Source organism: Polypterus senegalus, chromosome 5 (assembly GCF_016835505.1).
Source record: "Polypterus senegalus isolate Bchr_013 chromosome 5, ASM1683550v1, whole genome shotgun sequence".
Lineage (NCBI taxonomy): Eukaryota > Metazoa > Chordata > Cladistia > Polypteriformes > Polypteridae > Polypterus > Polypterus senegalus.
In genome coordinates, this window is record NC_053158.1 from 76,362,766 (window position 1) to 76,376,974 (window position 14,209).

The following is a 14,209-nucleotide window of genomic DNA, read 5'->3' on the forward strand; positions in this document are numbered from 1 at the left end:
TAAATAGGTTACCCAAGTTGGCGGCCATGGGTATCTGTGGATTCTTTTAAGCTGCAACCAGGAGCTGTGAGACAGTCATGCTAACTACTGCACCACAAATATGGGTAACATTAACTAAGTAATTAGGTGAATATAAACACCTAATCTGTTCCATGGAGAAGACCAACTTTCTTCATAAATAAATCTCCGTGGCAGTACATCTATTGTCCATGTTCTGAATGAATTAAAAAATAAGGGCCCAACAGGGACTGAAACTGTGATACCACCATACTACAAGACAGGAGTCAGGCTGTGAGATGTTCAGCTGGTGTTATAATTTGTTTTGGTTTTAAATAGTTTCCCTATATTTTTCTTATATAATTTATGTGTATTTTATGCTTCGCTGCTGCTATTGTTGAACAATAAAAACAAAATGTCATGTCTTGGTTTTATTTCTGTTTGTTTTATTTGTAATTTTAAAATTGTTTTGTCTCTTTAAATGTTTTGCCGTTTTCTGTCCTTTGTGGGTGGAGCCCAGGCAGGGGGGAACTACCCTGACATCAACGACCTTGAGTCCTCACTCTGCTAAATGCTGTGAAGGCTCAGGAGCAGGATATCATTCATCTGATGTGAGGTTGATTAGTATTATTCTTAACTGTGATTGGTGTTTCTAGTTTTCTGATTATTCCTGATCTTTCTTAAGGATTTTTTTTATTATGTTTCATTTTGAGAACGTGTTTGCTTAGGACCCATATGTCTCCTTTAGCTCTTTTGAGCTTGACTTTGTACTTTTCTATTTTAATTAAATAAGTCCTTGAGATATAAATATATCCTGTTTGCACTATTTATACAAGTCAAAGGTTTATGGTCATCCATCCTCTTTTGTTTCTTTTGATGTATTGTTGTATATTTCTAATTGATTTCCCAGGGGACCCCATTTACATACGTAGTAATTGCAATGACAAATAGGCAGGAACCTTCCTTGAAGCATAGCATGTCATCAATACATTATAATGACACAATCAGAAACCCCCTAAGAGGGCCAATCGCTGTTGTGAATATGATGAAAATTATTTTTTAATAACGTTAAATGTAATCACAACTGATTTAATAAATTATGTAGATTTACATGTCTGGAAGCAAAACTGGATTGACTTGTTTTGTTTAGACAACTCAGCCTCAGTCACTCTCTCCCAGCCCCACTGTAGTCAGTGCTCGGCCAAAATTAGCAGCACCAGTTCAGCCACAGGGTGAGTGGGCAACAGTAAGACAGGGGTTGAGAACTCAGAATTCAGTCTCTCTGCAATCTTGACACCTCCTATCACTGTTGCTTCTGATGACAGAAGTTTTTCATCTTTAAAGCTGAATAAATCCTACTTGTGATTCACCATGTGCCAGGAGAGGCTTTTAGTCCAAGTTAGAGTGCAGTGTATGAGGGCCTGTGGATCTGCAGGAGATACTGCCTGCATCTGCTATGGCCAAAGCCCACAGACAGCAATTTTGCAAAACCTTTATGAACTATTGTTTTTGTTTTAAAATTTCTATTATGTGCACTTTTAATTTATTTTGTTAAATATTACAATGAGAAAATTGTATTTATTTTTATTATCATGTGCACCTTACATTTATTTGCATTTTATTTTTCCATTTAGATTTTTTTAATTTTGCTTTATTATAGTAGTGTTTTCTGTTTTCTATACAAATATTTTTATTGCAGTGCTTTATATAAGTAATCTGTTTCTGACAAAAAGCAATGTGTTTATTACATTTTCCTGATCATCTTATTAATTTAGACTGTGCTATAATAATAGAAATAAATTTTACACGTAGAGACACAGAAGAAGGTGAGTTGGATGGCCCTATGTACTGTAGTTTGTTTTCGTGGGGCCCACCATGTCCCTAGACTCGCCTCTGAGAATTAGGGGCCTGGCTGAATTCACGTTAGGACCAGTTAGGATTCTGGTCTGTTCCTTGCTTGTTTTTGGAGGTCTCACATCCCTTTTTGTCTTGGTGAAGGCTCCACTTAATGACAATTTTACATTTTTTTGGACTATTTTCTACCCATTTAGGGCTTTGAGGTATGCAGAACTTGACTTTTAGAATTGCTTTTTACTAAATCAATTATATGGAGGTGTTGAAATATTTTGTTTCTTCCCTGGTACCATTTTGCTTTTTCAAGGACGCAGTAATTTTGAGGCTCCACTGCTGTGATGCAGTGACCCCATTGTCTGTGTATCCATTTGCGTAAGTCGCATGATGTCATAGTTGAATCGATATGAAGTTAAAGCTTGATAGTTCTTAGTTATTGGAGTTAGCCGAGAGAAACTTTAGTCTTTGGTAAGCATATGTTTGCTTAGCATTTTACTTGCAATATACCTAGTGCTTTGAATTGTTTGAGTTTCATTTTAGGGGTTTCTATTAGGCTTATGACAGATCACACAAACTGTGGTTAACGAATTTGGTTAGGCTTGTGACTAATGCTTCATCTTTCAGTTCATTCTCATTAAAAAACTGCCCTATTCTCCGATCATGGCAGTAAACAAGTCAATTTTATCATTCCAAATAACAACCAGCCACCATTGATAGGGGACATTATGCTCAAGATTTTGTATTGAGCCCTTGAGCAACTAACTCATGGAGAACCGATATCTGTCTGAGGCACTGGAAGATGATTGCAAACATGCCTGAAGTTCTCCATGCAGGGAGACTTATTGATACATGTATTGTCCACTGCTCCCCATTATGACAAACACAAGTCCAATTGATTGCCTGGCCCTTTAACACACAATTGAAGTCCAGTATTGCAGGGACTCCTGGGACCATTGGAGCAGTTCTGACAACATGACCCCAGCAGTTCTCCAATCCTTTCCTGATCCTGGAAATGGTAGCTATGCTTCCCCCAGAAGGAATTCCAAGCAGCATCAAAGATGTACATTTCTGTTTTTAGGACTATTTCCATTTCTTGAAATATCTTGTACTTTAAATATGTGGGTGTAGCATATGAATAGAACAGAGCACACAATGTACAAAAAAAGAACAGAAGAAAAAGGGAAATTCAAGTCAAAGCCAGTGACATGTCAGGACTGGTCACATGAGTATGAAGGGGAGGACATTGACACAGACCACAGTACAGGCCCTGTCAAATCAAACAGTATGGCCAGCCTACACATTACACACTTGGTGTATTTTTATCTCATGCTATGTAGTCACTTTGCTGTTCTAAGTTTTTATGGGCTGATTTATTTGTAGCAAATCCCAGTAAAGACAAAAATGTTATGAGTGGCTAAAGTAATAATTTGAAGGAAGCCCAACTTAAAAAGGGCAAACTGACTCCTACATTACCAGAACTGGCTTATCTTGGTCATTTAATCAGCTTTGACAGACAGAATGTCAATGATCTAAAAAAGTACCTTCACATTTTTCCTTTTTGAGGACAGACATTATGATTGCAGGAAATCCACTTGGAATAAAGATCAGTCTTGACTGAAGAGAAACTAGGTTGGTCAACTACCATATGAAGATGAGAGAAGAATTTGAATTCATGAAGCAATTCCAATCATAGTCTTGAACCCCGAAAGGTGGCATATCCCAGTGGTGGGGAATCTATTTGAATCTGAACTAACTCTATAAAGAATTCACGGCAAAGACAATTCCGTCAGTTCCAAATATGAATTCTCACAGAACTATGCAAGGATTCAGGTTCTAGATTGGTCTTTCACAAGTCAAACCCCTATATCATCTCAGAATTCATCAATGACCATTACCCTCCTTGAAGTATGGAGATTTTTACACCCTATGTGAGGCAAACATTTTTCAAATGAATTGCTATTTACTGTTAACAACACACTTCCTTCATTTGAGTCCTGTAAATATGATATTATTGTCATCTCTAAACAAGCTCCTCTTACTCTAAAGCGTGAATCATTATGACGTACAGGTACAACACACCTGTGGCAACTCAATTCATTACTGCTAGAAGATGAGGACGTATAAAATTTACTCACTCACAAATCTTATAGGAAAAAAAATGTCATCTGAGATCTATGTGGGAACACACTGAGACACTAAAAGTATTTACAAAAGGCCTTCCAGACCAAACACCAGTTGCATTTGGAATCAGAAGGTCTATTTGTGACAAATCGCCACAAATTGAACGTTTGATTTTGTCTTAAGTCATAGGGCTGTGCGTGTCTGTGTCTGCGTGTCTGTGTGAGAGAGAGAACTGACATTTGTACAGTCGCTGGTGCTGTCAGGCACCAAGTTAATTGTCTGTCAGTATGTGGCAAGCTTTCAATACTTAGGACAATTTTAAACTGTGCTGGAAAGTCATTACTTCATAATTTGTCATCCACTATGGTTTTTAGTCATGTAATCTGATGTCTTCAATGCAACTAGACCAGACTGCAGTTAATAAGCCTGACATCCCCACCAACTAGAACTTGTGTATTGTGCTGTCAGCTTTAGGGAATAAGCAGTCATCTATATATATAATTCACTAAAGCAAGACAACCATGAAAAGCACGCCGGAAGGGGCGTGGATTCACTAAGCCGCCGACAAATGAGACACCTATGGCGCACACAGGAAGGAGCCACGCCCACCAACTCCAAGACCATTGGATACGACGACAACTCGCAGGGCCACGCCCACCAACTCGGACGCGACGACACAGAAAAAATGCCGTCATTAATGTTCGTCTGTCGTAGAGGCCACATGCAGTGCAGGTCAGGTTAATGTCATGTACCTCCGAGCTACATTGACTGTTCATAGAGGCATGTTTCTCGCGGAGGTGAATCGCCATATGCAGCGTGTGAAGCGGTTTGCGAGGGGTATCCCATGGGATCCTTAAAACAATCCTTTAAAACTGAGGTTAAAGCACAATGAAGGAATCAGTCCTTAAAAACCAATAAGCCCTGTGCCTCTGTTTCATTACCGTCTCACCTGCTTCACCAATGCAGGCCCTGCAACAGTCGAGATGCTCTGTCAGCAGCTGACCTTCTCTGTGCCTGACCGGTTCACACAGAGGCAGTGCAAGAGAAAGCCGTGCCAGAGACAGACAGAGGCACACACACAGGCAGCTGGTGGGCGGCTCTCCGTGAGTTTCTCTTGCGAGCGGACACATAACCAGGCGGTGTGTATGCTTCGAGTGCGAGGGTGGACTTACTGTTGTATTCTCACACTAACCTGTTTTAGACAACCATGTCTTTCCAGAAGTGTTTACCATTCAATAAATAATTATGCATGAGACTGAGCGTGTGTCTAGGCGTGGGTAAGCCGTTGAACCCCATTCGGGGTGCAAACCGTGGAATTGCCACTAAGTGCGACTCATACGCTCCCACTGTTTTCGTCCCTACCCTTTGTACACACCCCACTCCCACACGTTGACTGTTAATAGAGGCATGTTTCTCGCAGAGGTGAATCGCCATATGCAGCGTGTAAAACTGTTTGAGGGTATCCCATGGGATCATTAAAACATTCCTTTACAACTGAGGTTAAAACACAATGAAGTGAGCAGTCTTTAAAAAACAAGTTTTCGGTTTTGACGCAGGACCGCGTGCAGCATAGCAAAGTGTTGTACATGCTACATACAGCAATTCGCATCTGCGACAAACATGCGTCTTCTTAGATACTCCTGCACTTTGTACACACTCCCCTACCACCTCGCTACGCCGCACAGACGATTGTGTGTTGGTTCGTTCCGTGCATTATTACAATGTTGCTTTTCTTGCTGATTTATTACATTACCGATTTTGCAAATGTTACATTTTCTCCCTGTGCTTAAAAATTATTAAAAACGGCCTGATTATGCGGCGTACGGTACGCCTGCGGGTTGGCTAGTATTATATAATTTACATAGTGAAATACACATTTATTAAAACAGGTTTAATGGTACAATGGTAAATCCTTCTGTTTCAATTGCATTGTTCATTTATAAACCTCTGTTTACTGGATATGTTAGCTCCTACATTCATCTTTCTTTGTGCTTCTCTTCATTGGACATTGCCACCCTTTTGTGGACATTGAACAATATTATGTCTGGGCATGGATACTGGACGTGTTCTCACACACACACACACACACACACACACACACACACACACACATACATACATACATACATACATACATACATATATATATATATATATATATATATATATTATACACACAGATGAGCTGTTCTACCAGTCTAAGATTAAAATATAAGTAAACAACATAGATATATTCAGCATTAACATCTGTGATGCACCACCTGTTGGAATGACAAATGCAATGCATCTCATTCGTACTTCTTTTATGAATCTCATACCCAAAGGCACAAAACAGACACATAGCAATCGGATGAACACACATATACATAGACGCACACCCAAACAGACACTTGTTCATTTATTAAGATGGAGAAGCTGATTTCCATCCGTGTTGCAGTTACTTTATGATGAATGCAATCAGCGTAAATGTTTGCAGTGAAGTGTGTCTGTGATGTGCCATCTGTTAGATAGCAGAGACATAGCACAGACAGACAAACGCACACATATGTCTTTTTATTAAAGTGAGGAATTAGCCAACTGCATTTCTTTTTTATGGGCTATAATAAGTCACTTGGTCTATACAAAAAAATTGCTACTAAGTTTCATAAAAGCTCTTGACTTTTGGACATGTGAACATTCATAATTTAAATCCTAAGTGTTCCCTGCCTTAGCCAGGGTGGCAGAAGATGCCAGTGCAGATCTGGGCAAGTTAGCATGTCAGCAAGGTTAGACCAAGGAACAATTGGGAGGACAGTGTGATGGAAGGACAAGGGGAGACAACGTGGCAGGGCTACATGCTTCCCCAACACGTTAGATGGTAGCACCCCTGGACAGCACAACCAGTATGGATACCCCTAAGGCATGCTTTGAACTTTAGTTCCATGGGACAGCCTTTTTGGGTTCCAAGGGGTGCTGGCAGAGGGTGCTCTGGGGATTTGTGATCCCAAAGGGCTATGGCTTAGCAGCGAATGTACTCCTGGGTCTAAGATAAATGAAGTCGCTCAACCTCATCCAGGCAAATTGGAGTTGGGCGTTAAATGAACAAAGCTTACCTGTAGGAGGAGTAGATGGAAAGGGAAAAGAAAAAAGGAGAAGAATTCTTGTCTTTATGTCACTGTCAAAGCATTATGGTTAATAAACCTTGTGTTTGAACCAGGGACTTGTATCTGTGCAGTCATGTCTGGGGTGTTGGGTACAGCAACACCCCCTATACAATAATGTGTAATTCTGCATGAAATTGTTTCACAAAGCTCACAAATAAATGTTTCGAAACTCAGGTGCTTTTAGGTTATTTTTTATTTTTAGTTATTTTATTTGCTTTGGAACATTGTTTAATTCTATTAACCCTAATTCTGCTTATTAACAATGCATTAAAAAAATAAAAGTATCCCTACATTACTCCATCAAATGAAATGCTTTTGAAAATGTATCTCAGGAGAATGAGTGAGCTTCCTTTTATCAGCTGTAAATTAGTACAGTTTTATAAACTATTGATGTTAAGATGGGGTTTTATAGGAAACACGAAGCAAGCCAAACTTTTGTCTGACTGGATTCTACCTATTTTCTTCTGTGTCCACATTGTTTTTACCCAGATATTCCAGTTTTCTTCCATTTTTCTAAAAAAGAGTTTGAAGGAGCAGTTTGAACAGTTAACCTCATGGGGCCTACCCCTAACAAACGCATTGGTCCTAACTCCAAAATGGTGCCAAGCATGAAAACTAAAATGGTGGACAATAACATTATTATTACATCAAAACAAAGCAGAATCAACAATATTGCATGCTAAAATCAAACTCTGTGGCTCAAAAACCCCCAAAACATGGGTCTAAATACCATAATCAGTACAGAAAAGCATATTAAAAAATCATAAAAAGGAACTTAATCCTAACAAATGCAATTGATTCCACCACAGTATGAAATGTTTGGAAAGTACAGTATATGAATTTCTTTAAAAATGCTACTAATGTCAAAACAATAAAGACACTAATACATCTGGTTTCATTGCAGATTCTTCCTTCTGCATCATGTTACACATTTCATTCATGTGCAACGAGGAGCTTAAAAGGCCTGCACTCAAGGATTCTCCTAAATTTCACTCCTTCAGGAATCCAGTAATGGCAGTTGCATTATGCAATGCTAAGACCTGGAGCCCTGTGTAACTTTCAGTTTTGAGGTGAATTTGTTTCCTTCAAAAATCTAAGTTTGACCCACCAAGCTAAAACCCAAACACCTAAACGACGGAATGTGTGAGATACATACTTAATGCCTCACAATTAAAGGCTGGACATACCTGAAACGCTTGGACTTTCAATGAGCTCCTTAATGTTGTTAGCGATTCCAGAGACCTCTGCTTGAAACTTCAGGACCGAATCCTTGATTCCTGAAATGTCCTTGCTGTGGGATCTCAAAGTGCCATTGATCTGGTGCACACAGGTCCACAGACTTGTGACATGTTTGTTGAGGCCTTCTTTGATGCGCTGCAAGCTTCCTGATATTCCATCCAGTTTAGTGCACATATTCTCCACATTAGACACCCTATTGTCCACATTTGACACCTCCTTTTGTATGCCTTGGGTGTTTTCTTTGCACTGACTGAGCTCTGCTGTAACTTGAGAGCTAAGTTGGCTCAGCTTGTCTTTCAGATCATTGATCTGACTCTCATTTATTAGTATATCAGACAACCGATTGTCTAAGACTTCCAGTTTTTTATCAAACTTCTCCATGCAGGTCTGCTCATTCAGGCCACAGGTAGAGTTAATAAGCAATAGATCCTCCCTGTATTGAATTATAGCATCTCCTAAGTCTTCGATGGTACCTCTCAAGATGCCGACATCCCCTTGCAAGGAGGTCACAAGGTCAGTCTGTATATTGCGAGCCATCTGAGTATTATGCCGAAGTAAACCCAGGTCCTTCTGGACAGTGTCACCCAGTGTCTGTATCATGGCAGCATTGGCTTCATTTCTCAGCTGCAGATCATTTAAACTCTGATTGAAGCCTCTCAGGACATTCTCCATGTCTTTGGCGTTTGACTTGCACCCATTCATACAGAGGGTCTCCAGTCCATTAAGCCTGCTCTGTATCTTTTCCATCTCACTGCTAATGAGGTCTTTACTTGAGATCATCTCATTCTGCAATGTCAAAGCCATATCAATATCTAGCCCACTGACAGTGCTGTTGTTTATTCCAACCAGTAGGTTGTTGTACTGCTCTTCTGCAGTTTTAAGTCGTTGGTCAAGCAAGTCCCTGAGATCATCAACCTCTTCCTTAATGTATTTGACAAGTTTATCTTCTATGTAAATGCAGTGCACTTCCGCATTTTTTTCTGTGACGTTAATTCTAGACTCAAGATCTTCCAGCCGCTCACCAAAAATGTCCTCCAGGTGGAGAGTTGAAAAGCGCACTAATTCATTGTCCATTCTTGCATTGAGGGCTTGGTTGGCTTCAGCTACTCTTTCAATTTTTTTGTTTAAGTCACTCAGATTTTCACCAGGTTGGAGCACTGATGCACAACAGTTTGCCTTCTGAGCCCCATTAAGTGTTTGCATCTCTGACTTCAGATCGTCTATTTCTTTTTTAAAATCTGCCTCCTTAACATCTAACAATTCCACAAGCCCATTGTAGCTGCTCTCCTGGTCTTCACACTGCTGTTGAACAGAAAGAATTTTATACTCACACGAATTCTTCAGATCACCCATCTTTGTCTCGATTCCTTCCAGCATTTCATCACGCAGTGCATCAAATTTGCTGTCAATGTAAGCTTTGTAAATGTCGAAGGATGAAACAGTTCCGTGCACTTCTTGAGCTGATTCCATCAGATGTTTTAGTTGACCCTCATGGCCGTTCACCTTGCCATTTAGATCATCAAGCATTTCGCTTTTGCTCTTCAGGGTGTCCCTCACATCATTTAAAGAAGTCAGGATCTCATCGAGTTCTTCTCTTTCCTTGCCGTATCCAAAACCTTGGACGTTAATGCTTTCTGTTCCTCCACCCAATGCACTGTCTGGACCCCTCAAATTGTTCAGTAGTGTTACTAACATTTTACTGGTATCTTCTTGAATGTTCACCCTTAGGTTATCATTAATTCCTGTCATGGCAGACTGCAGGTCCAACACTGTCTGTGTTAAACGGTGAACCTCTTCCTCAAGGACGCGGATTTTTTCTCCTTGATTGCTCTGGGGTTCAACATTTAAAGTGGGCTCTGTAAAATAAATAAATAAATAAATTGATTAATTAATAAATAAAACAAGAATTTACAAATTATACTGCTATTTGTCCTGCTGAAGTCACTACCATCATTTCTTAATCTTGGCCCTGAGGACCAAATATGGCAGCTTGTCTTTATTCTCAACAGTTTATTAAATAGAAGCCAATTTTTGATACTGCTTAATGAAATCTTTGAATCTGAAGCATGACAGATTCTGACAAGTGTACTGCATATTTTACTTTTCACAGAAATGCATTCTATGAAAAATTAATAATGACTGTGTTAGAAAGATACTCAAGGAAGAAGATGGAAGGATGGAGGCTTGAGTGAATTGGCATGTCCTTTATGCCAGTGATGCTCTAAAATAAAGCACAGCAAGCCACAGTGTTTGGCACACTGAGAAAGGGAGGAGGTAGATGTGCAGCTTGGGAAAAACGTGCCACTAAGGGTGAGGCAAGGGAATGATGTTATGCTCTTCAGTAATTGGGAGTAAACTGGTGGTGGTAAACACAGTGAGACCTGACCAAGCCTTCAAAGTCATCAAGGCCACAACACGGGCGTTAAGAAGATCTGTCCAGATGCAAAACGTAATATGGGTGGATTAGGGTGTGCCATTATTAATTCTGCTTTTAAAATATAAATTTTCATTTAGAAAGACACAAATGTAATCATTGAAACATACATCATTTAAGTTTTTTTGGCACATTGAGTGTACCCTGTCAGGCGTCTTTCATATTGTGGCCAGTGCTGCCAGGATAGGCACTGGCTTCCTGAGATCCTGAACTGGATAAGATTTTTACAAAATGGTTGGATGGAGTATTGACACCAGTTTGTTCATGTACGCCTTTTGACAGAAATTAATGAAAGGAGAAAAGAAAATGCATTGAAGAAATAATCCATTCTGGGAAACTATAAAAATTAATTTCCCATCATATTGACAGAACATGCAGTCTCATCATTTTTAAACTATTGTAATGGGGTCCTAATCTGCCAGGGTGGTGCCACAAAGAAAGTGGCATAAAAAGGCAGAATGGAATGGTGACATAGCCAAACCCATATGGGAGAAGAATCTACAATGGTGATGGGAAAGTACACCAGTGCTGGTAGACAGCAGACAGGGCAGTAGGCTCTGTGCATAAGGAGGATACTATTGCAGAGCACTAGGTGGGAGCAATTCTGGGAGCAAGCATGCAATGCTTCTCTAGGAAGTTGGGGTCAGGTAATTCAGAAGATATCAGCTTAGACTTCTTATGAGAAGGTGGATATGGGGACCAGGAGTGAACTGAGAAAATGTCCCCAAAAAGGCAGGAGTTATTAGAAAGTGGTCATGTGGTACAGTTGGTATACAGGATAGGTCAGGTCACTAAGAGTGCATGGTCCTTTAGATGTGTATATGGAGATTGTGAGAACAGGGAGATGTGGGGCTGCAAGGAGGTTATGCCACAGGTCCTTTCTGCCTATTGCCTGTTCTGGAGATTGCCCCAGAATTACTCCCAGACTGGAATATAAAGCCCTTGCCACCATTAACCATTTCAGCTTTAAGTTGTCAAATGAGTAGGATGCAAAAGCTGAACTTGCAGGGTAGTCAGATGTTTGGATGTAAATGGGATATGGCATCTATGAAAGTATCACACAATGTTTGGATGATAGACAGGTGGACAAGTCAACCTATTTGGTAGACAGGGTCCAGAACATGTGCATCTAGGCCCAGGGTGGCAGCCAGGGTTTTTTGATTTGATAGATTATTTTCTTCTGCTCTTCATATATCTTTATATGGTTTTTCTATTATTAATGTACCTAATATTTTGATAAAGAAGCTGTTTTGGCACTTTTGTACCAGGCAAGGATGCCAAAAAAAGTATCTCTATTTTCATTAGGTTGACACAGATACTGTAAAATGGTTGACTTTCTTTACAGGTTATGGTTTCTGTCATCTGTGGTATCCATTTTTGAAGATTATGATTTTTTTATTATTATTATTAATTTTATTACAATCAATACAAAGCAATCAAGTTTTTACAAAAAGAAAAATTGAGTTAAGAACAGATCGATCCCCACCCCTGAGAGAGAGCAAGCCAAACAGCGTAAAATTTAAGGCTTGTAAACATACCTAAATTAATAAATTCTCTGTGCTTTATAAACTTATTTTAAAATATTACTGATTAGATCCTGCCATGTTTTGAAAAAAGTCTGTACAGATCCTCTAACTGAGTATTTGATTTTTTCCAATTTCAAATAATATAACACATCAGTTTCCCACTGACTTAAAAGAGGAGAGTTTGGGTTCTTCCAGTTTATCAGAATAAGTCTGCGTGCCAAGAGTGTAGTGAATGCAATCACAATTTTGATTTCTGACTAAGGCAACATTGAGGTGCAGTAGTCAGTGCTTCTTCCTAAGAGCTGCAGAGTCCGGTGTTCAAATCCTAAACCCTGTAGCCATCTGTATTTACTTTGCCCATTCCCTGTATGTTTCATCTGAAAACTCCAGTTTTCTCCCACTTTGGTGAGAAGGCCACGATTGACTCACTGGCTACTCTAAACTGGCCAGCCTGGTATTAGTGGCTGTAGATGAGTGTGACTTTGCCTTGCTATTACCTGGCATCCTACTCTTAAGACTGAGCTGTTGGGATAAACTCCAGATTTTGGAGAGCTTGGACAATGAATAAATGGATGGATGGATCATGTGTTCAGTTGTGGCATTGTTACATTATGAGTTGCACTACCAGCTCATAGCACTTGGATCTCCAATAAGCTTTTCCCTCAGCACTTGGGTCTCCTCTCTTAAAAATGCACTGTTAAGTTGACTGGCAAGGTTACACTGGCTGGGAAGGAGTGAGTGTGAGTATGCTGTGCAATCGGATGACCCATCGTCTAGGTCAGAGTCCTGCCTTGAACCTTATTCTTTTAAAAGATAATCAGTTTTTCACAACAATGGCGTGCCAGCATTTGTACCAGTTGTATTTCTCTTTAATAAAATAACTAAATACAGTTCCCTTTTAACAATGCACCATACTGGGTGACCTATAACTGTGGCCAGTGGAACAGTAGGACAAATGTGACACTAAAGTCTTAAAAATGCTTTAACAGACAGCTCCTAGTTAGCGTCATGACAAAACATCCATCCATCCATCCATTATCCAACCCGCTATATCCTAACTACAGTGTCATGGGGGTCTGCTGGAGTCAATCCCAGCCAACACAGGGCACAAGGCAGGAAACAAACCCTGGGCAGGGCACAAACACACCCCCATACACCAAGCACACACTAGGGACAATTTAGAATTGCCAATGCACCTCACCTCATGACGAAACAACATTTAGAAAATAAGCACTTTACGTGATGGTTGGATATCTCACAGATAGGCCCAAATCTATCACAGTCATATTTGCAGATTCAGTTATAAAGTGCAAAATTCACCTTATACGTGTATCATTTGGAATGTAGTAAGAAACTGAAGCAGCAGAGAAAACCCAAACATGATGAGGATTTGAAAAATCCACACAGAGAGTGAAGAAGCCAGGAATTGAACCCGGGTCTCTGCAGTTGGGGTGTTGTAGCATAAACAATTCAGGCCTTGCCAGTTCATCAAAGCCTTTCTCATCAGTGTTCCTCTTAATAGCCCAATGTAGGATCTCCAATTAATGAAACACACACGTTTTTGGAATACAGAGAATGTTCGACAACTCAAGGAAAACTCACACAGACAAAGGGAGAACATGGAAGGGCCAAATGGCCAAGACTTTAACACCAAGACTCTTAATTAGTGAAGAAAGCACCACACAAGACTATGCTGTTCTTTCATGAATTCAAATCAACTCAATTTCTTTTTTTATATTGTGCTCTTCTTTGAAAAAGAGTGTCATGGTAACATGGTGGGGGCTCAGTCACAGATCTGTCATCCCTGGTTTGAATCATTCACCTACCAGGTACTTACACCTGCAAGACAAATAAGTGCACCCTTTGGAATTATCTGGATTTCTTCATGGATTACTAAT

The 14,209-nt window shown here is 39.9% G+C and overlaps 1 protein-coding gene across 1 annotated transcript in view; it reads right to left on the minus strand.

Moving 5' to 3' along the window:
- The window catches only part of LOC120530376 (EMILIN-2-like), a 103,111-nt gene that overhangs the window by 27,593 nt on the left and 61,309 nt on the right, over positions 1–14,209 (minus strand). The window contains exon 4 of the mRNA XM_039754841.1: positions 8,300–10,207. Coding sequence (XP_039610775.1) covers positions 8,300–10,207 — 1,908 coding nt within the window. The remainder of the gene's footprint in view (positions 1–8,299; positions 10,208–14,209) is intronic.